The sequence below is a fragment of the Phalacrocorax carbo genome, chromosome 8 (genome assembly GCF_963921805.1).
Source record: "Phalacrocorax carbo chromosome 8, bPhaCar2.1, whole genome shotgun sequence".
NCBI classification, from domain to species: Eukaryota; Metazoa; Chordata; class Aves; order Suliformes; family Phalacrocoracidae; genus Phalacrocorax; species Phalacrocorax carbo.
Window position 1 is genome coordinate 17,384,768 of NC_087520.1, and position 27,132 is coordinate 17,411,899.

Sequence of the window (27,132 nt, forward strand, 5' to 3'; positions counted from 1 at the left end):
GAAACTGATTAATATCTCATTCTTATTTCCTAGCTTAATTTTCTAGTGGAATTGAGGTTTAAGTGATAAAACTTTGTTCATGAGACATCTCTTTCCCTTCCTGCCCTGGGAATATTTCAATTTACTCTACAATTTTTACTATTTATGGCAGAGGGATAGAGATTTCAAATGATGAAAGACAGCACTGGTGAAGATGCCACTATGCAAAAGACTAGCATCAGTTTATACCTTATTGGATAACTTCAGGAAAACCTTTGATCATTGTTCTCACTTTACTAAGCACGAAAGAAGCAAAACTCAAGTTAAAAGTCCATTCAAGAGTTTAAACTGAATTCTCTTTCTGTGCTGAGTGTCTGTGTCTTCTACAATTTCTGGATGTTTTTTTCCCCCCTCCTCTCATCCCATCTCATCTCATTCTTTACTTGAAGCATCAGGAATCATGACTTGTTTACACACCACATTTAGCCCTTCACCCTGCTATTAGACCTTTGCAGGTCTGAATATACGATCAAGTCCTGCTGGCGCATGCAGATGTAGTTTTAACTCTCAAGCAATTGGCATACATTAGAATTGTTCAGAAAACTGTGTTTAATAAAATACTGCCTAAGCTCTGTGAAAACAGAGCAAAGCTATATATAGTGGCTCTAAGTGTCCATTTTTTCTTAATTTCACAACATTAGGAGGTTACAATTTTAAATCTGGCAGATACTTGTAAGTTTGAATAACATTCCTGAATACACACTCATAGAACACATTGTACTTCTCAGTTTATCTTTCTGTGAATTTTCCTTCAGGCCTACCACGAAGTGGAAGATTTACTTAGCCTTTTCCCTTAGTGTAATGTTTGCCCATTAACTTCTGACTAAGACACCCATAAAACAAAGGTATTAACATTTGTGAGGCTGAGAGTTGGATGTGGATGCATTACTTCCACTATTGGGAATGTAAAGGACTAGGTTTGTAATACTGTATATTTGTAGCTGGTAATTTTTTCTGATTTCCCCAAAAGCTTTAGCTGTATTTAGAGCTTGATAATTAAGTTGTTTATGAAAATTCCTAGTTCTTAACTTAAGGTCTCTATCAACTATATTTGTCTTCGTCTAGTATTTTTACTAAACACATGAACGCTACCATCTGCTCTCCACATATACCATCTAAATAAAATTTATCATGAACACATTGTATATTGTTAACAACTCGAATAAACTTTGTTATTTCTTTTGTATAGCTCATTTTTTTTGCATGCTTTAAAACATTGTAGTCATTGAACAAGCCTGTAATTAACTGGAAAGAGGTCTCCTGTTCACAAACCACTGAAGTTGGATTGACTTCTGCCTGTCTGCAGGTGTCTTCATCGCTGGCTGCGTCATTTTTCTACTGCAGTCAGCAGTGAGAGTTTTCTACACCAGGAGGTTTCTACCTGGGTTTTCTACTTGGTTGTCTACCTGGATTTCTCCAAGTCTTTCAATACTATTTCCCACGGCCTCCTCCTAGAGAAACTGATGCATTATGGTCTTGACAAGGGGTCTGTGTTGGGGGTGGGGACAGGCCGCACCCAGAGGGTGGTGCTAAATAGCTCCTTTTCAAACTGGCAACCTGTCACAAGTGGTGCCTGCCAGGGATATTGGGCCCAAACCTGTCTAATATCTTCAGAAGTGATCTGGATAATGGGAACAAATGTAGCCTGATGAAGTTTGCCAATGATACCGAACTGAATAGGGAAGTGGACGCCTTGGAGGAGAGCCACCCTGAAGGAAGACCTGGATAGTCTGGAAGAGTGGGATAATAAGAACTTGATGAAATTTGACAAGGTCAAGTGTAAGGTCTTGCACCTGGGAAAACATAATCCAGGAGTGCAGCACAAACTGGGACCTACCCAGCTGGGGAGTAGCTCTGTAGAAAGGGACTCAGGGGTCCTGGTGGACAGGAAGCTCAACATGAGTGAACAGTGTGCTGCTGGGGTAAAGCAAGCCAACAGGATGCTGGGTTGCATCAAGAAGGGCATCGCCAGCAGAGATAAAGAAGTTGTTATCCTGCTCTACTCAGCGCTTGTCAGGCCACACCTGGAGTACTGTGTTCAATTTTGGTCCCTGCTATACAAAGAAGATGTGGACAGGCTGGAAGGGGTCCAGAGAAGGGCCACAAAGATGATCGAAGAACTGGGAAGCTGCCATACGAGGAAATGCTAAGAAAACTGGGTTTGTTCAGCCTTGAGAAAATAAGTCTTAGGGGAGACCTTATCCCCATGTTCCAGTATTTAAAGGGTGGCTACAAAGAGGATGGAGACTCCCTTTTTACAAGAAGTCCCATGGAAAAAGATGAGTGGTAATGGGTACAAGTCATTCGTGGAGAGATTCTGATTGGACACAAGGAAAATTTTTCACAGTGAGAAGAATCAGCCATTGGAATAATCTCCCCAGGTAGATTCCCCAGCATTGGACACTCTTAAGATTCAGCAAGACAGGGTGCTGGGCCATCTTGTCTAGATCATGCTTTTGCTAGGAAAGGTTGGACCAGATGATCCTTGAGGTCCCTTCCAGCCTGGTATTCTATGATTCTATGATACCTTGTGCCTGTGGCAAGCTCCATGCTGCTGCCTCTTATGTGTGCCCACTGCTGTTAGAAACAGGTGAAGGATCACTTTAAAATTGACAGAGGACAAATCTCTGCCATGCAATCTTGAAAGAAGCTCTCAGTCTCCATAAACAATGCTAATTTGTGAGTATTAATTTTAAAACAAATCATTGCAGTGGTTGAAGCAGTGTCAAAGCAAATGCATGCTTTTTTAACCATATCATCCTTTGTTGTTCCTGCTGAAGTCCTTATTAGCTTTTGCTACTTCTTCTTGGGTGTTTTACTAATCATGATGTAGTGTTTTCCAGTATTGGATATTTGTAAAGGCTAGAATTTGGCACAGCAGTACTGAGGAACAGCTTATATGTACAGTAATGCCAGTACGGTTAATTACTCTTGAGTACGAAATGAAGAACTGACACTTTCTAAGTATGGTGGATAGCTTCTGTTCTCATTCACTGAAATAGGGAGTTGGAGCAGCCCAGATAAAATCTGGACCAACTGAGGTACTCAGATTTAAAAAGGCAGCTGGTCTCTGAACATATACGTCTTCTGATTAGTTGCAGAAATTTTATGTTTCAACACCTAATCTTTCCTCTCGTACAGAAAATGAGAGAAATTATATAAAAGTGTTTTGGACTGGATGCTTTCCTATCAGACTAGACAAAAATTTATTGCAGCTTAAAAAAGCTCTAGAAATAAAATATTGCACATGGAGGGACCTTCATCCTCTTTCTGTGAATTGCTGAGATAGTCATATCTTCTTGCCTGTCCTTGAAGCAAAGCCTGCACCTCTTTTTCTGAATCAGACTTCATTACATGGCTCTTTAGTCTTGAAGAAAATATACAATAATCTCCTTTGTAACAATAGTTATTTCCAGGGAATGTATTTCAAATAGTTTTTCCCAACTCACAGAGAATTAATTTTAGTGATGCTTGACAGAAATTCCATTTTTCCAGTAAGAACAGTCTTACTGTAAATTGAGACCGGACAATTGCATTATTCATTTGAAAGATGTTTCTGGAATGTCTTTAGGCTCTTCTGGGTAGTGACAGTCTTATACAGATATAAAATGGCCTTGATTTGCTGTAGATTTATTAGTATCAAAGTCTTCTGCAGCTTCTCTCCTTCCAGAATTCTTTGTTTTTCATAGTCTTCTGTGTTAGAGAAATTGTACTTGTTTTGTGGGCTCTCAATGAGCTATTGATAGAGTCAAGTCAGAGAAGATAATCATCAGAGAAAGATTAAGTGCTGTTTGCCCATTTATCACAATGAGTAAACTGAGTCAGAGAGACTCTAGTTTTTCTAAAGCCACATAGCAACTTAGTGTTGTAATTATGTCTGATTCAGCAGCACATACTAATGGGTTTCCATGGTGCCTGAGGCCCATCAATCCAATAATTCAGCCATGTTCAGTACAGAAATGAGAGCTGAGTCTAAGTCATGATAAATTTCATGTGCCAGTGAGAGATGCCTTGCTCTCACTTTAATATTTATCTTTATTAAAATTTTACAAGAACATTCCAAATAATTTGAGTAATTACAGTTGAAGTGATGGGACTGTTTTACATGGTGTTCAACTGTGACAAAAACCTTCAGAAAAACAGATGCTGTGGTTTCTGCTTTGCTTCTTGCTATGCTTAGCTGCAAAGGGTTTAATATTTCAGCGATACAGGGATGAAGAGTTCATATGAAACAGAAGTAACTGACGTTAGTGAAGTATCTATAGAATAGTCAATTCTTCAGGGACACAGGAAAAGTATTTGTGGTCTTAGAAATATAAATAATGGCATCTTCCAGCTTCACTAGGATAATATGGTAAACACACAGGATTCACAACACAGATGGACAAAACACAGGCAGTGTTGCAGAAGGGTGGCAGCAGATTAGTGTTAATGCTGCATGGCTCACATCCGTAAAGTGCTGCGGACCACATGGTGCCAAAATAAAACCTGCATGAACTTCCCTCGGCGCTTTCCCAATTCTTCCCTGAGACATTTGGGGCTCGGGATTTCAAATGGAGAAGGACAAGCTGTTTGGCAAATGCAGCATGGAAGAAGCAGACACCCTCTCTGCCAGGTCTTGGGTGAGGTCTTCACATGCTGCCTGCACTGCTGTGTTGAGGGAATGAACTCACAGTGAGGCAGGGGGGTGGCCAGGTCTTTCTGTTGTTCTTTGGAAACGTTTCTCTTCTGATTCAACCAAGGAAGAGAATGTCCCTCTTTCACAGAATTATAGAATCATTATGTTTGCACAAATGTTAAAATGCAAAGCTGCTTCTCCTCTCTCTGGGGATTGCTGGGGACAGAGCCTCAAGAAATACAGCTTTGTCTCCCATTTCTGTGACAAAGCTCCTCTGGTGTTGGACAAAAGTATAATTACTGTGTGTTTCAGTTCTCACAGTACAACGACAGTCAGTCCTACCTGGCAAAATACTGAAGATTTCAGTAGTTTTTGGAGGACTGAACTGTATGACATGTGAATGGGAGAGCCTAGCATCAGGAATGGGCAGACCAGATCAAAGGAACTCTGTAGAGTTTCAGAATTCTTTGTTTTTCATAGTCTTCTGTGTCAGAGAAATTGTACTTGTTTTGTGGACTCTGTAGAAAAGTTCATAGAATCAGAAGCTGAACATACCTGGTTATGTTTTTTTTAATGCCTTGATTAGGTTTAATTGTGGCTGCACCAATTTCAAGATAAGCACTGCAGAAGCAAATTAAGTTTGCTACTATTATTTATACAGTACTTAAAGCATGAATGGAGCTTGAGTTGTCACAGAACCAGCACAGTCCTTGTGCTGCTGGCTTCTCACCTCCAGGCTGGGCACATTGCTGGAAGTGGGCACACCAGTCAAGAGCTGAGCATGAACTTCTGATCAACGTAGGATGTAAGAGAGAGGTGGGCAATGATGAACAAGTGTTAGAAAGATGTGACCAGTCTATTTGTTCTTCGTTCAAGAGTGAGAATTCCCAAACAGATATGTACCCATCCTGGTGTGGTATTCCTGAGAGATCTGTTCCCTTATAATGCACAAAACTGTGTAGTCTTGGTTCAGGGAGCAGCTAGGTTCTTTTGAAAAAAAGGTGGGGAATGTTTTTCTTGTTGAGAGGCAAATAAACCTTTCAAACAACTTTGACATAAGAACATGAGAAATGCCATAATGGGTCTGTACTGCATTTACTGCAGCATTCTGTCTCTCATGGGGACAGCAGCAAATCTTTACTATTTGAGGAGAGTACATGAGCCTGGCCACCACTCCTCTCCAGTTCTCCCAGAGCTCACCATCATCCAACTAGGGATATTGACATCTGCCTATTGCTTTTCATATCTGGTTTGGATCTATTGTACAAGAATTTGTCTAATGGCTTTTACGCTATGTGATTTCACAATCTCCTGTGGAAAAAACATCCTAGAAGCTCATACTTTGGAAGTATTTATCTATATTAAGCTTCTAGCATCAGTAGGTGTCCCTCTACTGCTGAGGGATTTAGTGTGTGACAAATTCTGTGTTCACCACCTCCATCATTTTGTGAATCTCAATCATAACACCCCCCGCAGTTTTCTTTTCTCCAGACTAGAAAGTCCTATTCTTTATAGTATCTTCTTCTAAACTAGTTGCTCCATCTCCTTGAACATTTTGATAGTCTTTTTCTATGCCTTTTCTAACCTCACTGTATTCATCCTGAGGCAAACAAATCATTGTCAGGTATCTGCCAAGTACAGTGTTAGGTTTCTCAAAGTCCATTCTTAATTTTAATGTATTTGTATATCTTAAGTGAGAACAACAAAGTCTCAAAGCTAGGTGGAAAAAAAACTAACAGTTGATGCTTTCATGTGTAGTATATGGCTGAAGCATCAAGATGCTTCATTTTGACAGCACAGCCATCATAAAAAAGTAAGACTGTAGAAACTATTTGTGTCCCCCCCACTCCAGTGCATCACACCAGGTATGTAAAGTCTGAAAAGGGACAGAAGCTGCTGTAAATTCAGTGGAGAAAGGAGTTACTTCTGATAAGTGTTGTCAGCAAGGAAAGTTTGGCAGTGCCAGGGTAGTGTTCAATACTAACACACGAAAGTTACAGTCATTATGAACTGATGTCATGGGCTGGCACCTGCCCCCTTTGTTTAGAGACTTACAAAGAGATCTACTGTTGTTACTCCTCTGAAGTACAATGTAAACAATGGTTTTTAAACCAAGGCAAAAAAACCCAGCAACCTTGACTGAATTAATGTATCTCCTGAGGTATTTTTCTCATCTTGATTGCAGTCATGTATGAGCTTTCCATAGATGAGCTGGCAGAGGGTCACTGCTAATGGGATCTTTGGCAGGAAGAGTAGAGAGATCTCCTGAACTTCTTGTGATTGCACATATCCCTTGATTATTGAGGCTTTCAGGTATCTTTATTCCACCCTACTGTGTGAGTAACTGAAAAGCAAGACCAAACTCTTTGATGTATTTGCCAATTTTACAAATAGCTTGTTCTAATCAGCAGAATATAATGATCAGAGAAATACATCTATGCCTTGAAGAGCCAATAAAAAAGGCAGTTGGTAACAGTGGAGGTTGTTCAAGCTAGTGAAGTTCAGTTGGAAATTATGTATATTTTAGGGAAATCTTTAAGAAGGGAACTGATTCAATGATGATATCTCAAGCAGGATTCAGTGTGTTCTGTAGAGACATTCAAACTTAGATCCCATGATAAAAATGAATTTTCCCCTTTAGGTTTTGACAATACATAGTAATGAGTGTGGTGTACTGTTGCAGTGTTTAACTGAGCACTTGGTAAATGTGGCTGAATGAGTGCTGATTCTATGTGGTCTTGTGCTGACTGTGTGTGGCCTTCTGCTTACCTTTGGTCATGATTAATTCTTTTCATTGTAACTAACATTAAAGTGTGTTAGAGTAATGATGAAACCAGCTGTTTCCTTAAAAAAGTCAAATGAAAGAGTTAAATAAAATCTTGAAACTGAAATGATACCAAGACACCCACCAGTCCCATTGGTGAGAACAGTTTTCCTACCCAAATTCTCACTTAAGTGATGAATATATGCATCCACCAATAAAGCACGTTAGGTGATGTGATGAGTCTGAAGACCACAGACCTCCTGTAAATGGTGCTGAGTGTAGGGTGAGGTAGCAAGTGACATTGATTCAGATGACATGAGTCTTACTAACCTTGTTTCTTTTGAATTTTCCCAAATAGGGTCGAGACTGCAGTGTGCCCATTAATTCTTGCATTCAAAATCCATGTCAGAATGGAGGGACCTGCCACCTCACCGAGGCAAATAAAGATGGATTCAGGTAGTAACACAAAGTTAATTTAAAATGAGATCATAAAATTAAATATGTTTCTACTTTGCAATAATGAAGTACAATAGCTATTTTAAAAAAGCTGCTGCATGTGACATTTCTGTTTGCCATACAAAAAAAATTAATCTGGTTTCATTGGTGACACATTGTTTCCTCTGAAACAGGCCTCCTTATTTTCTCATAATGGAATATACACAAGAGCTATTTTGAGCAGTCTCCCTGATCTGCATTGTGTTATCTGTATGCTAATTTTCCTTGGGGCATTTCAAACTCACATATACCCTTTTTTGTATTTGTAAAGTAAACACCTGTTGCTTGACAACCAGAGGCAAAAATGTTTTCATACTGAAGAATCTTGTAGATAAACAGGCTTTAAAGAAACAATTAAAAAACATGGAGAGATGGCCACATCTAGGGTATTGTGCCTACAAGAGAATAACCCTTGAGCTGGACATTACGTATTTCAGTTTTCCATATAAGAAAGATGTAGCATAGGTGCGGGTACTCCAAGAGAAGTCCAGAAATTTTTGTGAGGTGACTGGGAGATTTGAGCTGTTACAGGCACTACTTTACAGCTAAGAAAATACAAGTTTGAGGCTTTGGCCACTAGATGCCATTAAAGTTGATAGAAATTTTTTTTTTTTAGGAAAGAGTTGCTGAAATTTTCAGACATTTGGTCCTCAGGATTTATGCTATTTCTTGCACAAAATATGTACAAAAGTACACCATACTGTTGTTTCAGTTGCATATATGAAAGCATCACTGCTAAAAGCTTTTATACATTACTGAGGCTGCTGTTTTGTCTTCTCCTATATATAGCTTCCTATCAGTGACAGCTGGAGGGAGACATAGAATTGCAAGGCTTATAAATGGTGTAAGCAGGGAGTCAAACCAGTACATTTTTTCAGTTTGATTCCAGTTTGGTTTCAGCTGTGATTAAGACTGTTCCAACTGAGGTTAACTGTTTGTTAACCAAGTCAGCAAATCCATATCATCTTATGTCAGAAAACAGGATTTTTTCAAAATAGAAAGGGCCAGGTGAATGTTTGGGTGACTGACAGGACTTCAGGTGCAATGCAGGGTTAGCATCCCCCTCCTGTTCCATTACCAATGATATGATGCCTTTTATAGTTCCAGCAAAAGGTTGTGGCTTCTTTTTGACTTCCCAAGTCCCTTGTGTGGGAGTGAGGCACATTTTTCCCTGTGGGTGAGATGAGTGGGGAAGCAGAAAATGGAAGAAATGCCCCAAAGCTTCTCTCTGTCTCCGTGCCTGCCCACCCTCAAGAATTGCCCCCTTACAGAAAGAGATCCAGCCCATGCTGGACACAGAAGGACACTTATGATATTACCATGGAAAAGTGCAGGTTGATGTCATGGGGGTGAAGGGACGCTGTCAGGCTCTGTTACAACAACCTGAGGCTTTCCAACATGGGAAAACAGGATTAAAACCCAGACCACATCTCCATGAGGAGCAGTTCAGAGCTCATCTTGAGCACCTGTGACAAGGCCCTGAGCAGAGCAGAAGAGCACATTTCCTGGGTACAGATGCATCTGTAGGGTGATACTGGTGCATGGTGGTGGGAAAGAATGAGGAAGCTCTGCAGATCATAGGATGTGCAAGTGGTCATGCTGCTTCACAGGGCCCCCTGCATATCGATAGATACACCTCTTCTTGATTCAGATTTTAGCAGTCCCAGCAATTTTGGGGGTAAAATTTCAGGTTCAGTCTCTGCTTGAGAGAAATAAACACCTGGTGGTCTTCGGTTTGGGTTCTCTTCTGGTCACCCTCATGTAAACTGTTTAGATAGCTTTTTCCAGCTTGTGCCAAAGCAAAATTGTACCATATTAGAATATCCGTTTTCTGTCACTCAGTACTAATTTTTCAAAAATCTAGCTGATATTAAAAATGTGCTAGTAAAACATTTTATAATATCCATAATACTGAATTAAAGGCTTCAGCTTATATTTTGGATCGGGTTTTTCTTTAGCATTTTAATTTTGTTCTGTGGTAGAAAGTAAAAAGTTTTGAATGACCTGAAATGAAAGCTGCTTCTGAATTTTTCTCTTGAAGAATTTTACAATTTCAGAGGCTTTGCTTCAGATCCAAATGAATGTAGTTTTTGAGATCCTTTATAAAACTGCCGGGTGGTTTTGTTGCTTAATAACATTTGAGGCTTTTTAGGGAAGATTTCTGCTTTTATAGTTAGTTATATAGTTTTGGTTGGTCTAATAAAAGACACATAAAACCATATCTTGTCAAAATCTTGCTTTGTAAAATTGAATGTTCTGCTTATGCATTGCTCTGTTTTCTCTCCATATTTTTAATTCAGTCAGTCCATAGCCACAGCTGCTATGGAGAACAGGAGTGTGGGGCTTTAGCATGTCATAGGGAAATGTGTTGTGGGGATGGAACAGTCAGTGAAAAGAAAGGTAAAGTATTTTGAGATTGAATTTGGTTGGTTTGGGGTTTTTTTGGTGGGAAATCTCTCCAGTGGATGGCAGCAGTCAGAGTTACATGCATATAGATTGTGTTCATCAAGATGGGAAAACGTTGCCTTAGGTTATATGCTGTGAGGAAGTGGATGTCAAAAACATTTTCATGAGAGGCCTCCTTGGATTTTTCTGTTGTGTGGCCTGTAAAAGAAATTATATCTTCTGTATATTATTTTCCCTAGGGAAATATATTCATACACAAGCTCTGCTGCCAAACTTGTCAAATCTTTACTCTTGTAAAAAGGAAACTTAAGCCAAAGCTCCCTCCCTATGAAATGCCAAGCAGTTTAACTCTCAAGTTTCTGTAGCCTTAGACAAGAAAACTACCTTTTAAATAATGCTAAGGTGGTGATGTTCCCTAGGCAAAGACAGGAAATTCATAGTTATGACTGAGATTCCAGCCTGACTCACCCACTGTGCCTGGTACCTGCAAGAGCTCACAGGAGCAGGCAACTGAGCCACTCAGATTTATTGTAATAGCAGGCCCTGGTGGGGCAGCTGAAGGGCAAAGGTTCAACCAGAGTTTTTTGAGTCCTTCTTTGCATCTTTTATTCTTGCACTTTTCCAATTGTGAGTAATTTTCACATTCACATTTCACATTCACATTTTCACATTTTATATTCACATTCTTTTTTCAGGTAGGAACTTCTGTATTAAAGAATAGTTAAGTGACTTCATGTGGCTCAGGGGATTAGAGACATGAAGAGCTTCCTCCCTTTGAATAGTTTATTATAATCTAATCTAATCTAATCTAATGTCATCTTAGACAAAAGGTTGCCAAAAAAAGTGCTTACTGTGACTGATAATATAAGATGGTCATTCAGACATGTCCTGGTCAGTTAGCATGCCTGTGAAACTTTGACAAAGGAGGCAGAGCTGTCAGCTCTGCTTCAACCAGCCAAAGGCAACCAGATGATCTTTGATAACCTACGGTGTTGTGAAACAAGGTCTCTGGATTATTTTACCTTTTCTCCATATAAAACAGCCTCCATTTTCCAGAGCATTTTGTTTAGCATTTTCCACAAACTTTAAGTTCCCTCATAAATGTAAAATCCTGGAACTGATTAACTCCCTAGTGTTAATTCTGCCTAGTTCAAGGAAAAACGTTGAACTTGTAGACTTACAGATACTCCATTGGGATGTAGATGTAAAAAGCTCCTTTACCAAGAAGCTGTAATATTCCTGAAAGAATTTACTATCTCTATTTAAAAGTTGATTTTTTGAAGCATGATACGCTGTTATGTATGCCTATTTTAATAAACAGATGCTAAACTGTTTCTTTAGAGTTTATGAACAAAAATTAATATAGTAAATTTACAAAATTATCAGTATACTTCAGCTCTGAAAGTTTACCCCCAAAATGTTGTCATTAAGTTCTGCGTTCCCTTGCACCTTCATGAGCATAATGGGGTTTTATTTTGTTCTTTATTTTTAGGAAAACACAACACTAACAGAAAATCCGTATCTGAAGGAATAGGGAATTTGGACCTTTATGCAATCACAGTGTCTTAGAAAATAGTTCTTTCTTGCATGGCTGCATTGTTTCTGAGGTCCGAATGAAATGCTGTCTCACATTGCTTCACTAATAGTCAGTACAAAGTTTTCATCATTGTCTCTGGAATTAGTTTTCTCTCTCGGTCAGTTGGAACCCAAGTTTGATGACCTTCCAGTCACTCTGCAAACTTCATTTTTCTTCTAAACTTTTTCTGGGAAAATACATACAAACAGTCCCAAACTGCAACTCTTTCAACATATGGTTCAATCCGGGTCCCAAACTGTATGTTTTATCTTATAATTTCAGTCCTTATATTTGGCATATTTGAATGCAAATCAAAATAAAGAATCATTCGTAAGCAATAATGTAAAGAGTCCCTATAATACACAGGGAGCAGTAGCCAAATGTCATTAATTATGCTGACATTTCCTGCAGCATGGAATGCATCCTAATACTGAGCAATTGTATGTTAACAATCCCATATGTATTGTTACTAATGGTAACTTTACTGAGTTGAACCATTACGGAGATAGTATTTAATAATGTCATTTTTAATTGCATACATCCAAACTGTCCCAGTCCTTTTGTGGAAGGAAAATGGTGTTATATCCACATAAAAATAACCAGCACAAAGCCACTCTTGTTGCTTTTCTTTAAATGGAGAGAAAAAAATTGTGCTCCCAAACTGAGACCTTGGATGCCAAGTTGTAGCCTGGAGCATATTTTTATGGCTGAGTTATAAACCCCTGGAAATGGGGTTTTGTAATCGGAAAGGGAGACATGATGAATGTGCCACTGTATTTAATTAGATGTTTTTAACCCCCTCCCCGACACTTGTATTGCCACAGAAGATGGTGTGCCAGCTCTTCTTTCTTTCTTATCTGCCTCCTGTGATCCTCTGGATCATAGCAGGGTCAGCAAGAGGACATATTTTATTACCAGTAATGAGCTTGAGACAGGAAAAGAAAATACTTCTTATTGATTTATTGTGTCCTAAATTGGATTTATTTGAGCAGTTTGGGTTTGGTTATTCATGGTGAAGGTTTTCTAACTCTCATGACCTGTGAATGGTCCCTGCAAAACTGAATGAAGATGTCTGTAAGCACGTAACCTATATGCCTGTTCTGTACCCATCTAGAAGATCTTACCGTTGTGGTGGCTCAAAACACATTTCCTACCCTTTTTTCTTCATCTTTGTTATTCCCTTAGTTTCTGAGGTTGCACATGTCATGAAGAACCTAACCTTATCCTCAGGGTCCAACCTAGGACCTACTGAAGGTGGATGCAGAGCTCTCTGCCATCTCTCCCTCGGGAGTCCCTGCACTCTGCTTAGTCTGCAGCACACAAAAGAAAGAGAAGCAAATGTCATGCTGAGAGCAACCAGCCCCAAGTGCTGCAGTTTTCTTCACAGATTCAGAAGATCATCTATTTTGCCAGGGCATTCCCCACCTCACCCCCATGACACCAACATAAAGCAGGATAACCACCCCATGTCCACTTTGTCCATCTGAGCTGAAAAGAAGTATCCTGCAGCTATCTCTGCACTGGAAATTCTCCTGGTTTCAGAAAGCAGTGAATGGCAATTAGTGTGACGGCTCTGGTGCTTTCTGGTTTTCATCCTCATCAATCAGTAGTGCTTTATATTTGTTCAGTTCCTTTTCTGCCACCAGAACTTGCATTGGAAAGGAAATGAACAGCTGAGTGATGTGTAGTTTGGACTGGAACACAACTTCCCTTCCACACACACGCTTTCTGTGACTAGTGAAGAGCAATACTGACACTTCAAATATCATTGCTGGCTTCTTAGAAGCCACTGAAGTGATTGGAGCACTTAACACATGTTTTTAGACTCTCTTTGAGGAAACTGTGGCCTCTACCTCTTCATCACTTACAGCTAGTTTAAAATATAAAGGTTCTCTTAGCAATCATAACTTCTTGATCTAGAGAGGAAACTGAGCCTGAAAAAAAATAAAGTCATTCTTCAACTACTTAGTTTCTTACATTCCCTCTAGGGACCATACCTCACAGTCTTGCAAGGTAAAATATTTAGTGCAATTATTCTTCAATAGTGTCCGCACCCTCACAAAACCATTCCTAGCTCTGCCATTGTTTGTTTGTGTTTTAGTTGAATTATCTAGACATCATCAGCCCTTCTACAAATAGAAGGGCTTCTACAAATAGAAGAGCTGCAGTTGGAGGAGCTGTAGAAGTATTGAAACCTTACTTCACTTGTAAAAGCAATCATTCCCAAACATTTCTTGTTTGGACAAGTGTCAAAGTGGTAATGAGAAGAAAATGTTCATGTCTGTAAAGTCAATTCCAGCCGTTGTTCTTTAAAGAGAGCAAACTATCTAAAAGCTGCCAAGTCGCCTTATGATTGTGCAGTCCTCCATAGGCAAGTATCCACATACTCAAAAAATCATTAACAAAGACGCCAAGGATTTGAATATTGTGGTGAGTGTTTACTCTCCTGCCCGGGAGTTGCTTAGTTCAGTTCAGGGATAGGGTTATCAACAAAGAAAGCAAAGGGATGCGTGACAGAGGCTGTCTCCTGCTGATGCTTTTATGTCTCATGTAAATAATTACATGACCCAATAAGCATCAGACTACATCTTTCACCAAACACATAGGGTTAAAGTACTGTACTTCACAACAGCAGTGAATTTGGCTCCAGCAACACTTTTATATGTTTTAATTTCAGTTTTATACCTCAAACCTCCTGCCCCTTCAGATCCATGCTAACTGGTTCTTTTCTTTCTCCAAAGCTGTTCTTGTGTCCTTGGGTATGAAGGGGAGAGGTGTGAAATAAACCCAGATGACTGCGAAGATAATGACTGCGAGAATAACTCTACGTGTGTGGATGGGATCAACAACTATGCCTGTCTCTGCCCTCCAAATTACACAGGTAAGAAAGGGGCGCAACCAAAGAAGAACAGGAATCCATGAGGAATGCCTTCAGTGCCTGAAGGGAAGGGTCCAAATGCATGTTTACTTTGTCCATGAGTGTATAATTAACCAAGAATCTAGTCCCATTTTAAAGCAACCTGGACATCTTACTGGAAAGGTGTTAGTTCTGCCACTATTGCAATACACATGCTCACAAACATGGCCATTTTTCTGAGTCAAAATACTGATGCTTCATTGTAAAATATATTAAGAAATAGTAAAGTTTACTTCTGCGTACTTCTGCACGCACATGCTGTGAATGTGTTTTAGAAATATTTTCAGTACTGAGCTGAGTCTGATATACATCTGTTCTGAATCTTGGAAAATAAAAATAGTTCCTGTATAAATTCTGGTAGGAAAATAGCTTTTGGGGCATGGCTTTCACCTGAGATCTCAGTGATCCACATTTATTGAATAAAATGAGCCTGACAATGTGCTGTTTCAATCCATTATCTCCATTTCACAAGTGGAGAAGCAAAGACTGTGTAAGAAAATGTAGGCTCAGTTGTAGTCTTCAGAGTGCACCCATGGCAGTTAGCCCAGCTCTGCAGATGTGCAGTCATCTGCTAAGTCCATGGTGACAGAAGTTGGTAACCGAGTTAGAAATGGAATTAGGATCTCCAGTGCCCATCCTGCATTTCAGATAAATTCTTTCCTAAACCTTCTGCAAGAGCAGAAACCCTCCTAACTGGAATCTAAAAATGCTTTTTCTCAAGTCATTACGGGAGCATACCATTGATTTATTCAAACTGCATTAGCACGGCCTTCCTGGCTCAACATGGACTGGTAAGGAAACACCTGCAACCGTTCCTACTCCCATCCTTTGAAATGGGTTTATTACCTTCTAAGCATAGAGAAGTAATGAAGGGCTTCTTGTACATGGGAATATATTACATGTCAGGGGATTTAATGAGGATCAAGCTTGAGTGGCTGAGTAAGGCAGGAGGAAAGCTTCTAGAATTTCCAAACTCTTAAAATACTTTTGTGGCTGATACAAAGGAGGTCCATGTAAATCTTTAGCTGAGAAAAGCCTTATGACTTTAATGTACATTTACTGGAGTTCAAAAACAATCTTTCTGCCAAAAACTGAAAAACTTCAGCTTAGCAAAGGGTTTTGCTTATGTGATGTTGAGTCCATTGTGCTTACTTGTGCACCATTTATGTGAGCTGTTCTTGGGTGGTTTCAAACAAAACTCTATACAAAGAGGCAGTGTCTTTACATTTACAAGAGGAAATGTATCTGCCCAGCCAAGAAAAGACATATCGAGTAAGGAACTGAATCTGGTATATATGCAAATGTGCTTTCCTTTTCACAGGCATATTCCAGATTATCTTGGTTTTTGCAGACAAAAAGTGTAGGAAAGAACGAGATTGGGATTTCTTCTCAATTGGCAGTCTGAATCGGGGCCAGAGAACTCACATGATACGATACTTCAGAATCTGTTTTGAAATATTTTAATTGACTTCCAGCTTATTTTTTTTAACCTCAGTATTGTCTGTGCTCTGCTTATGCTTATTAGCAGGAGTTTGTCAAATAATAGACCCCAGTCTTGCAATATAGGATACATACAATTGTATATACCATGCAATAAGCATTTGCTATCACAGTGCAGGCAATAGCTTTGACTACAGTTTAAACAAACTGAATTTTTGAAGAAAAGCAGGAGATACTTCTGAAAAATATAATATGACTCATAAGTGGAAAAGTTTGCAAAAATAGGGGTGTTGCTTAAGTTAGAAATCTGAAGGGTTACAATAGTTCATGCTGCTTAAAAATAAGAGTCTTGTGAATTGTGATAAAAGAATTGCCTTAACCTGTTTTACCACCATTTTGGAGAGGGATATTTCACCAAACCTGATTAGTCACCTGGAAGGACTCACTGCAGTGCAGCTGGCCGGGCTGATATATCCCTCAGAGGCACACCTGGCTCTCAGAGCAGAAAGGCAGGGAACAGCATAAAATGGCTGGAAGACTTGAAGCCATCAGCTAAACAGAAGTTATGTGCAAGCCAAGCAAATTTGAGCCATGGTTTTGAAGGTCCTCTAAGAGTTGAATCCAAACACAAGAAATTGGACGTCATCTGAAGCTGATTGATTGAACGAACAGCAGCTAAGGAAGCATATAGGCAAGTCACCGTAGAAGTACTTTGAAAGGATTTGTATGCCTGACCTGAAAAGAGAAGGATCTATTAACCAAAGAGTTTGACTGAAGTCTCTTGTGACATCCAGGGCATCTCTGTGTATATTCTCTTTAAATAAACCTTTTTATACTGAAGCAATGCCTGAAGCTACTATGGCAGTATCTATTAAAAAAAAAAAAAAAAGTGTGTGCAGATGACTTTAATATTGTGTTGAATATGCTAAGAATAGTGAATGCTAACATTTAGAGAGAAAGTGGGTCGCTGGAGGAGTCAGGAATACTTATTCCTGTGCTTAAAATTGTGCATCGAGCTACTTCTCTCTCTCTCAGGTGCTGACTGTGCTAAATATTGTGTTCGCAAACTGTGTGTGCTTCAGAGTTGCCAAGTGTATAGAAAAAAAATCCATATTTATATGAATAAAAAATGGAGGACAGAGGGTGTTTTCCAGGGAAGCAGTTTTTCTGTGAAGTAGTCTGTGGGACAATGAGCTCTCGACGTGGTACGTCTCCTAAAAGAGCAGTGATATCCATAGGCAGGGTGTATCTAGTAGGACAGAAAATACAGGTAATATCTCTTTGTGTTGTGCCCAAATACTATACTTAGTTCTGTTGTTCAGAATTCAAGGAGCAAGTTGAGAGATGAGAAAGATGATTAGAGGTGAAACATAAAAAAACATTGGGGGATTGAGAATAGGTCTTGAAGATCTCAAGAAAAATCTTATTCGGTGGCTTTACAAAGAGTAAGCAGAGCAAGCTTTTATTTTGTCTTTTTTTTTTTTCACAAACATTTGTATGGAGAATAGAAATTTCTTTAGAAGATTAACTGGCTGTCCTTTGTGGCTGAACAAATACAGACCATACATTTTTATCAATGTAATTATGCAAGACTTGTTGGTTCTAGATACAAACTGTTTTTTTCAGCAGATGCTGTAGTTAAAACACAAGTTAATTCAAGAGTGGTCTATGTTATGCTGAAGATCAGGCTAGGTGTTTCTGTACTGATAATCTGTGGTGTTTTGAGTAACATTGAGGCTGTTGGTTATAGATGCCCAGCTCAGCTACTGCCGATTCCTTCTTTTCTCAACTCCAGAAGCAGGCAGGCTCTGGTAGGACTGCGAAGTAGGTAGTCTGAATTCCTCATCACTCTTGTGGTCTTGGATGCCATAATACTGGTAAGACTGCAATGCTATTACAGTAAACACTGCATGTATGAAATAAACGTATGTTGTAATGCAAAGAATAGTCTGAATACAGGGACGAAGAAGAACCAAGAGCATATATGTGTGTTGTTCTGTAAGAAATATTTAGGGTCCCCCTTGGTTTAGTTGGCTAATGGTTAAATCAGGATAGTAAATCTTATATCCCTAAATGAAATGCAAATTAAAAATGCATGTGTTGAAAATGTTGACTGTTGACAGAGTTGCTGTATCCACGGTTTGGGTTTTTCCATACCTTAGTATTTTCCTGCTTTATCTTCCATCTGTTTGGTTTTACTTGTTATAGCCTTTTTAGGAAGCAATATCCCAAATAATGATGCATAAATTTTGCTTTCATTGGTTGGAATAATGAAGACCAAAGATATTTCTTCAGTTAATAACTTTTTGCAGTGTTTTCCTTTAAAATTCTTTTACATTCTTTCCCTCCACTCAAAGTAGATGAAAAATGGCCAATCTGTTAAGTGACTGCTGAGGGAAGGAATTTCCCACACTTCATACCCATTTCACTTTCATTAAAAAAAAAAAAAAACAACCAAACCCACACTCACACAATAGCCTCCTTCCTAGTTCCTTTCCATCTAATAACTTTAAAACAATGTGCAAATACAAATGGATTCTATGAAATAGGTAAAGAAGACTGAACTGAGAGGGAGGGTAGGCAGACAGCTAATTTCCATAGATTCAAGCCCTTACCTACACCACCAGGTTTCCTCACCATTTTTAAAGTCACTATTTTCAATGTTTGTTGCCTGTATTTGCATAAGCAAACTAGTACTCATGCTGTGTAGCAGGGTCCCAATGGCTTTTATAATCAGCTGTTGTCTTGTTTTTCCTCTCCCCAACTGGTTATTTTAATCCTGAAGCTAGATTATAAACATATATCCGTATATCCAGGACATTGATGTACCCAAAGTCCAGCCAGCACTAAAGCCTGAGCGAGCAGTCTGTGGGATAGTTTATAACCTGGTTGGGCCCTTTGGCGGGTTACAACTCCTCCTTCAGTTTTGTAGGCTTTCGCCCTCTTCAAAAAGAAATATTATAGAAATATCAAAAGAGGAAGCTATGAATTAGATCAGTTACCCAGGTATTTTTTCTTTTTGTGTTTTTCTAATTTTTGTCTTTTGGGCTTTAACATGACCTATCTCCAGCTATCGATATAAACATTCCACTGTCTCCCTAGCTTTGTGGTTTAGAAATGTAGGACAAAATTCATACAATTTTTCTCTTCCATTCCTTTCTTCTATTCACTACTGGCATAGACCTTCTTGAAAGCCATCACTGGTTTGCTTGTAGTTTTAGATCCAAATATAGAATTTTATACCTCCAAAAAGAGGTCCTCTGCTCAGTCTCACTATCCTCTGTGCTCACCCTTGAAGCTGTCCAAACACACATAAAAGACAAAATGTGCTGTACCAAACAAGTACTATGTATTTTGAATGGTTTTGAGATTTATTTGCTAGTTCATTTAGTTTTGTTTGTTTGCTGTGACTTTTCCTTCTTCTTATCTATTTGATTTTAGCCAGAAGCAGAAATATTAAGCGCTTACACACAAAAAAAAATTAGGAAATATTTAAGTTTTTGCCAAGGATCCTAAAAAGCCACAGCAAATAGCCATACATCTTTGTTCTGAAACCTAAACAAAAAAAAATATTGGCTTCTACTACTGAAAATAGGTCTTTTCTTAAAATACATGGCTTCCCAGAGTGGGAAAGCAGGGAGCAAGTGTTTTATAATAGTTTGTTTCCCTGGGAAAAAGCTGCAGGCAGTGTGTATTAAAGAAAAAAAAATCTCTTCAAAAACAAAAAGCTACAAACTATTTCTGGTTTTATGTGTTTGGAAGAGAAGGCTAAGGTCTATTTTATTTTAGGGGACCGTGTGGTGTTCTGTGGTAGACAGTATCTGAGATTTTTGCAGTTATGCTACTTTTAGACAGAACACTCTTCACTGTTAGTGATTATGTCCCTTTTTCTGGCATATCTGATTGTGGTAATGTTGCATGGGCAAAGCCAAGCACTTAGTCAAGCCAAACAGCTCTGCAAGAAAGAAGTTGTGTGGTGACTTGTGGCTGACACTCTTTGCTGGAGCTCTTCAGCCCGTTTCCCATCACTAACCATTGTGTGACTGATTTGCAGCAATCCCCGAGTTGGGCGCCAGTGAAGCTGAATGAGGCTGAAGTGGATCATTGCACTGTAGGTTGTATTTTCCCCCTTGTGAGTTTTTAACTACATGTCTGATATAGGAACAGAAAGGTTTTAGGTAGCATGGTTCAGCCTTGTGGTTCCACAAGGATATGGACTGCCTAATAAACACTGAAGGCTTAACTATCAGCCTCTTTTAAAGTTTTGGAACTTTAGCCATAATTTCCTTGAGACAAACGGAGAAAATTGTGGTCAAACTTTGGTGTATTTTCTTCCTTTTCTTTGAAGTTCTGCCTTACATTGAAGTTTCTCAGTTTTATTTACTTGGCAAATGTGAAGTGTATTTGCTTTCTGCATAAAAAATAAAAAGGGACACACATTTCCCACTTGTATAACTATGAATGAGAAGTACTGGAAAAGCTGAAAGTTTTTAGCTTTGTTCAAGAGCCTAAGCCCATTTCTAGCCCTGTTTTATTAAGAGAGAACCACATGTCATTGCTATCAGATTGGACACTCTTATCTCCTTGTACTGGGACTGAAAAAGGAAATAGCATAGTAACTGGCAGTGGCTGCAGCCTGTCTTTAGTCTCAGTATGGGTGTCCTGTCATGTTAGAGCTCTCAGCTCCAGCATTTCCTCTGGTCATACTCCCATTTGTAAAATATAATGTGTCATGTTTGGGGAACTAGATATACTGGAGAATTTAAATTTGTTCATCAGGACCACAGTATATCGCTAAGAAAATGGAATCTCAGCTACTACTGTCTTAAAGGATGGGTGGAGTGAATATCATCCTTAAATAAGATTCATGATTCATTAAGTCTAATCTGAAGAAACACATCAGAGGGGTAGAAGTTAACTACAAGCCCATTACTTACCTGCTTACTGGCAGGCTGGTGCATACTGCATAGGTGATTAAGCTGGGATGAGCATAGTCCACCTATGGACAGTCAGTGTATTCAGCAGTCTGACACCACAGTGATGTTAGAACTGCCAGTAGAAAATAAGTACATCTTTCTGCATATAAAATATTCTTCGGGGACCTGTATTGGTTCAAAGACCATATTGGGTTTACATGGCAAGGTTTTGGTAGCGGAGGAGGAGGGGGGCTGTAGCAGTGTCTTCTGTGAGAAGAGATCAGGAGCTGCCACTGCCCAAAGCTGAGCCCATCAGCAGCGCTGATGAAAAAATGTGACAGAAGCAACTATGCAAGTGCCAAGGTCAGTGAAGAAGAAGGAGGAAGAGATATTCCAGGTGTTGTGTTGGAGCAGAAATTTCCCTGAAGCCCATGGAAAAGACCACAGTTAAGCCGGTTGTGCCCCTGCAGCCCATGAAGGACCACATCAGAGCAGATATCCACACTGCAGCCTGTGGAGAACCCAATGACGGAGCAGGTGGATATGCACTGAAAGAAGCTGCAGTCCCTGGAAAGCTCACTCATGCAGCCCATGGTGAGGAGGAGCCCATGTAGGAGCAGGTTTTCTGGCAGGAACTGTGTCCCTTCAGTCTGTTCCTGAAAAACTGTATCCCATGGAAAGGACCCATGCTGGAGCCTTCTCGAAGAAGTGCAGCCCGTGGGAAGGATTCACATTGGAGAAGTTCATGAAAGACTGTATCCCATGGGATGGAGCCCATGCTAGAGCAGGGGAACAGTGTGAGGAGGGAGTGGCAGAGGCAAAGCATTCTGAATTGACCACAACCCCCATTCCCTGTCCCCCCATTCAGACAGACTTGAGTCTACAAGGTGTCCGGTGTCCTATCTGCCAGCCCTGAAGGGACATCTCAGAAAATGTACGGCATCTCAGATATGACCAGATGCATTAGGTTGCGTGAATAACTGAACTGATCCCTAATAGATTCCAGATAAATCACGTAATTGGAAAACATCCATATGAAGTAATACAGCTCAAAAATGTAGGGGGTCCAGCAAAATTAGGATCTATTCCAGACACAGTGGTTCTGAGGGATAATGCTATATGCAGGTTACCACCTTGTAACAGCGCTGGAAATTTTCTGGTTTAGTTAATGTTTTACATACTGTGTTGTTGTAGCATTTGTGATGTTGAATGTGATTTTTCATACTTTGGCAGTGCATAGAACTGGAACATATTCCTTGTTCAAGATTAAAAAATAATGAAAGAATCATTATTTCTCTACGCAGATCTTGTTTAGCCAGTTATCCCTTTGTTTAACCTCAAGGTTAGAGACAATTGCCCCTTAATTCTGAGAAACAAGCCACTTTGTGAATCTCAGGCTGGAGTCTAGCTTCAACTTCCCTCTTAACAGGCCAAAACCTGATACGTGAAAACTCAGATATGAGTTTTTAAAGCATTAACACAAAATAAAAAGCATAAAGTAACTTTTAGTTCTTTGCCTACTAAGTATTGTGGGCAGTGTTCATCAAGCAAGAACCAAATTCGTCAGTAATCCAGAGAATTCTCCTACAGTGCATTTCAGGTTAATTTCTTTTATGTTTTGGTATCTAATATGGCAGGAAAGTGCATTTGCTACTGAAGGAATTTCACAGAGTTTCTCTTTTCTTCATTGCAAGTTGAAACAGTTTGGAAGTAAAAAAATTCATCTTTTATTTTCTAAGATAAGCCTCAAATCTTTTTCATCAAACATCAACAACATTCCTAACTGAATTATTTTCTCAGAGGAACATCCTATGTCTGTTCTACCCAAGGTTTTTTAGTTTCTGTGTTCTTTTGAAATTTCCAATTGGCACTGACTCCTTTTTAATAACTGAAAAGAGAGAAGGGGAAAACAAAATACAAAAAAAAATTCTTCCAATACAAGTTATTAGATATAAAATGACTAATCTCTTGTAAGAAAAACAGTACAGTATTCTTCATTAGCAGTAAAGAGAAGAGTTCAATTCTGACTTACCTGGCAAAGTTTAGAAAATTGCAACATACTATTTAACCACTCAAAAATATATCTTCTCCCTGTGCAGCCTGTAAAAGTTTGCTCTGTGGATAAAGGCCAGGTTTTCTTCATCCTTACTTCACTGTAAGCACTTTCCTTTTCTCAAGTAATATTGTGAAATTCTTGACAGCATTTTTGCTTTTAGCCTTCCAGGCCCTACAAAAGCTTCTCTCACATTAAGGATGAAAATATTTTCTATGTTTCTTTATCAATTATTTCATAAATACTCTGAATGAGAGAACAAAGTATCACCCAACTGACATATGAAACAAAAGAAAAATCATCTAACTTATTGGCTGCAAATTGGTGGGCTAGATTGTCTTTCCAGACTGTAGTTTTACTCACAGATAAGTAAGTAAAATAGTATTAGTGCATCCAATGTCTCTTTTACCAATTAAGGAGAACTAGTGTAACTTGGATCCTGGTTTTAAAAGTCTAATGTGGCATGAAATATATAGCTCTCATGACAGCACAGAATGGGAAAAAAAGAAAGATTATTATTGAACTGTGTGTAAAAGTCATCTTCATTACTCTGTTTTTGTTTGGCTTCATTCTGAGACGTGTGGAAGGCTACAGAGAAGCCTAAGAATGTTTCTTGGCAGCTCTTCATAAGCAGTGAGCCCTGTGAAAAGTGAATGTGGAAAGCCCCATGAAATCCATGATTTTGCTGAAAAATTTAGACCAGGAAAATGTTGCATGAGATAAAAAAATGTTTTGATGTGCTTTTTTTTGAAAAGCAACAAGAAATGCTGGTGAAGGGGACAAGGAAAGTAGTTTCAAAGGGGCAAAGTAACCTTTTGTATTGTTTTGGGATTTATTGTTCATTCTCTCTTTTTTTTTTTTTTTTAAAACATATGAGCAGCAATGGGAAGTCCACCTGTTAGTGTTCCACCTGTTAGTATAACTTGGTTCTAAATAGAAAGTTCCATTTTTTGTAGCAGATTGGACTGCTTCCTTCATCTGTCTAATGCTTGCTTCTCCTAAATAAGCACGAAGTACCAGCACATTACTACCAGCCTTAAGAATTTTGAAATGCAGTGCCCATACAGCTGAGGATATGCCTATCTTTATAAAGCCACCCTCTTTGTATCATACCTCAGTCTACAGACCATAGAACGTTAGTGACCTAATACCTCAGGCTACTATGAAAAGTAAAATCAGATGGCATAAGTGCTTTTCCTCTTGTAAATCTGATATAGTCTTAATCTGTTCTCCACTGGGGTGCTTTGCATGTTGATCTAGTCTCTTCAGCTTTGATGAAAGAGGGTAAGTGTGGCTTGACGAAACAAAAAAACATTATTTGGGATGAAAAAATTTGCTTAACTGATTAGAAATGAAATACAGTTGTCATTTTCCTGTCTTTTATATACGCACTTCAGAAACACATATGTACCCAAATTGGAGCTCTGATTGAGAATACATAGGAGAGAGGAAAATGGGAGGTTGGATTATTTTCTACATTTGGGAAAGCATTACGCTGAAGTTTTCTGTTGTTTTAGCATGATCAAATGTCTTCCACAAAGAGAACCAGTGCTGCTAGAAGTTGGCCCAAGATTAACATCCAGGGTTTTTTTAGGTTCACATAGCTATCCAATGAGAAATTTGGACTAGACCTTTAATTGCTGCACAGAGAAGCAGCCCTGTGTCACTCCAAAAAAAAAAAAAGGATCAGATTTTTCCTTTGATACTGACATTAAAGCAGCCAATGAATATTGCACTCTCAGGTCTGAGGGCAGATTTTTTGGCCCAGATATTTTCTGAGTGAATAAAATATGAGGAAGTCTTTGTGTAGCTGGTGCCTTGGGTTTTGCTTTTCAGAAAGTGTTTTATTTCCCTGGCATGCTTTCTGCAACATCTAGTGAACATTGGTGGAGCCTGAAATAATGTATCAAGAAGAATTTTCTTCCTGAGATGAGGCTGCTCTAGTTGCAAGGCATTCCCAAGTGAGCTCCCTAATGAGTGATAGATAGGAAAAATAACAGGAAGGATCCTTTAATGTTCCAAGTTATGCATGAAAAATGGTAAATTTTTTTGGATGCTATGTTTGGTACCTAGCCTAGAATTCTCCCACATTTTGATAGTGGTGCCTTCAGAATGACACAGTGAGTCATAATATTTGACATTTGGGGAGATTTTTACTGGATCTCTAAGCACTTGTCAAAACTGTTGAGAAGAATACTTTAAGAAGAATTATAATTTCCTTTGAGAGTTTATGAAACTGTTCTTATTTTTTTAAAGCCTGTTTCCTTTTCTTCAAAACAAAAAACAAAAAGAAATATAAACTTCAAAAGTATGTGTTGACCATTTTTAGTGAAAGGATAGTTGAAGGCATCTATCCACACTGTATTCAGTTAGTAAATGGTCTTCCAAAAATATTTCCAGCTTTAGATCATTGAGTTCTTTTAATGTCACCAGCTAGTTACTTTTTTTATGTTTATTTTCACATAAGATTCATAGTCCACAAGGGGCATGAGAAGTACCAAGACAACGAGCTGGCAGTTGTCCAGGTATCGTAGCAAGTTCTGACCTGCTCATGTTCATGTCTGCCCAAAGGCTGAGCGAGTCGCTTTGCTTGTTAGTATTTGGGAGGGTTGGTGGGCTGTGGATTTGGAGATTGCTCAGTAAGCAGACGTATCTCCAGCTCTGCCACCTCAAAAATGTGTTAATAGCTGTCCCCAATGACAGCTGTGTTCATATTTCTAAGACTTGAATGTCTCTAGCTGCCTTTGAGGAGTAACAAAGTACAATGGCAAACCTCAAGCCCAGTGAACAATGTTTCCCTGGTTCCCGTGGATTTGCAGTATTCAATTTCATTGGCATGTCCCCCTCCCTCAGCTGGATACATTCGTTACATTCGCCCAAGGTTTGTCCAGGGCTGTAAAAAGACTTGGTAGTATTTAATAGTGGTGTCTTCCTGGGATTCCTTGACTCCAGATGGAATTGGTTGTCTTATAACTGATGCTATGAACAATAAACTGTCCAGTGCAGATTGCCATGCCAGACTTCTTCGGTATTGCCAAACCCAGCCCACTTAAAGTCATGAGGGTATATATGGCACATGAATGCAGGATTTATGCTGGTAATACCCTCGCTCATGCCTCCAGGGCTTGTATTCTTGCTCTACTTTCTCACTTATGCTTGACAACTCTCAAAACCAGATATATTAGATGTTCCATGATTGAAACAAACAAACAAAATTTAGTAATTTTTGCAAATACATATTATACTTCCATTCTAATATGAAAAGTCAAATGAAGAGCTACGTAGCTTGTACTATAGGGAGGCTGGAGATGTGGGAGAAATCACCCGAAGGAGTAAGCTGGGGGTGTTAACAACTTAAACCATACCTGTCACCACCAGAGTCATCCTCAAAATCGTGCTCTCAGTCATCCCTGTGAGATCACAAGACTGATTAAAAGATGAACTTTTCTGATTTGCATTTTGCATCTGAATTTTGATCTTTGTCATTTGCTTGGCTTGTGTTTTCAAGTGTTCCTCCATAGTCACTAGAGTTAGAAATGTAAGGATTTTTGAAAATGGAGTTTCTCCCAAGACATTGCCAGCCCAACAGTGCCTCCCACGTTATCCCTTTTTGCATGCTATCCACATGGCTTGTTGCTCATGTGGTAGTATGTATTGTGTATGGGCACACAAAATATGCATAACCTTGAAAACCTGCAGCTGTGGTCTTCTTATATAGCTGCATAGGGGACTTTGGGAGTGTAGCTGTTGGGGGGTTCTGTGTTGAGAGTACCTGACCTTTGCTTTTCCTGCAAGGCTTTGGGAGGTGTGGGGTAGGTTTCTGGTGGTTTCTTGGGAAGGCAAAAATTTCTGTGGTCTTTGGCTGGATCTCAAATCCTGGGGTACTGAAGTGTGACCTAATTTAGGAC

At 39.2% G+C, this 27,132-nt stretch overlaps 1 protein-coding gene across 4 annotated transcripts in view; it reads left to right on the plus strand.

Annotated features, from left to right (window-relative positions):
• SLIT3 (slit guidance ligand 3) overlaps positions 1–27,132 on the plus strand; it is a 547,888-nt gene that overhangs the window by 478,434 nt on the left and 42,322 nt on the right. For all 4 annotated transcript variants that reach the window (XM_064458932.1, XM_064458933.1, XM_064458934.1 and 1 more), the window contains 2 exons: positions 7,780–7,877; positions 14,640–14,779. In XM_064458932.1, coding sequence (XP_064315002.1) covers positions 7,780–7,877; positions 14,640–14,779 — 238 coding nt within the window. The remainder of the gene's footprint in view (positions 1–7,779; positions 7,878–14,639; positions 14,780–27,132) is intronic.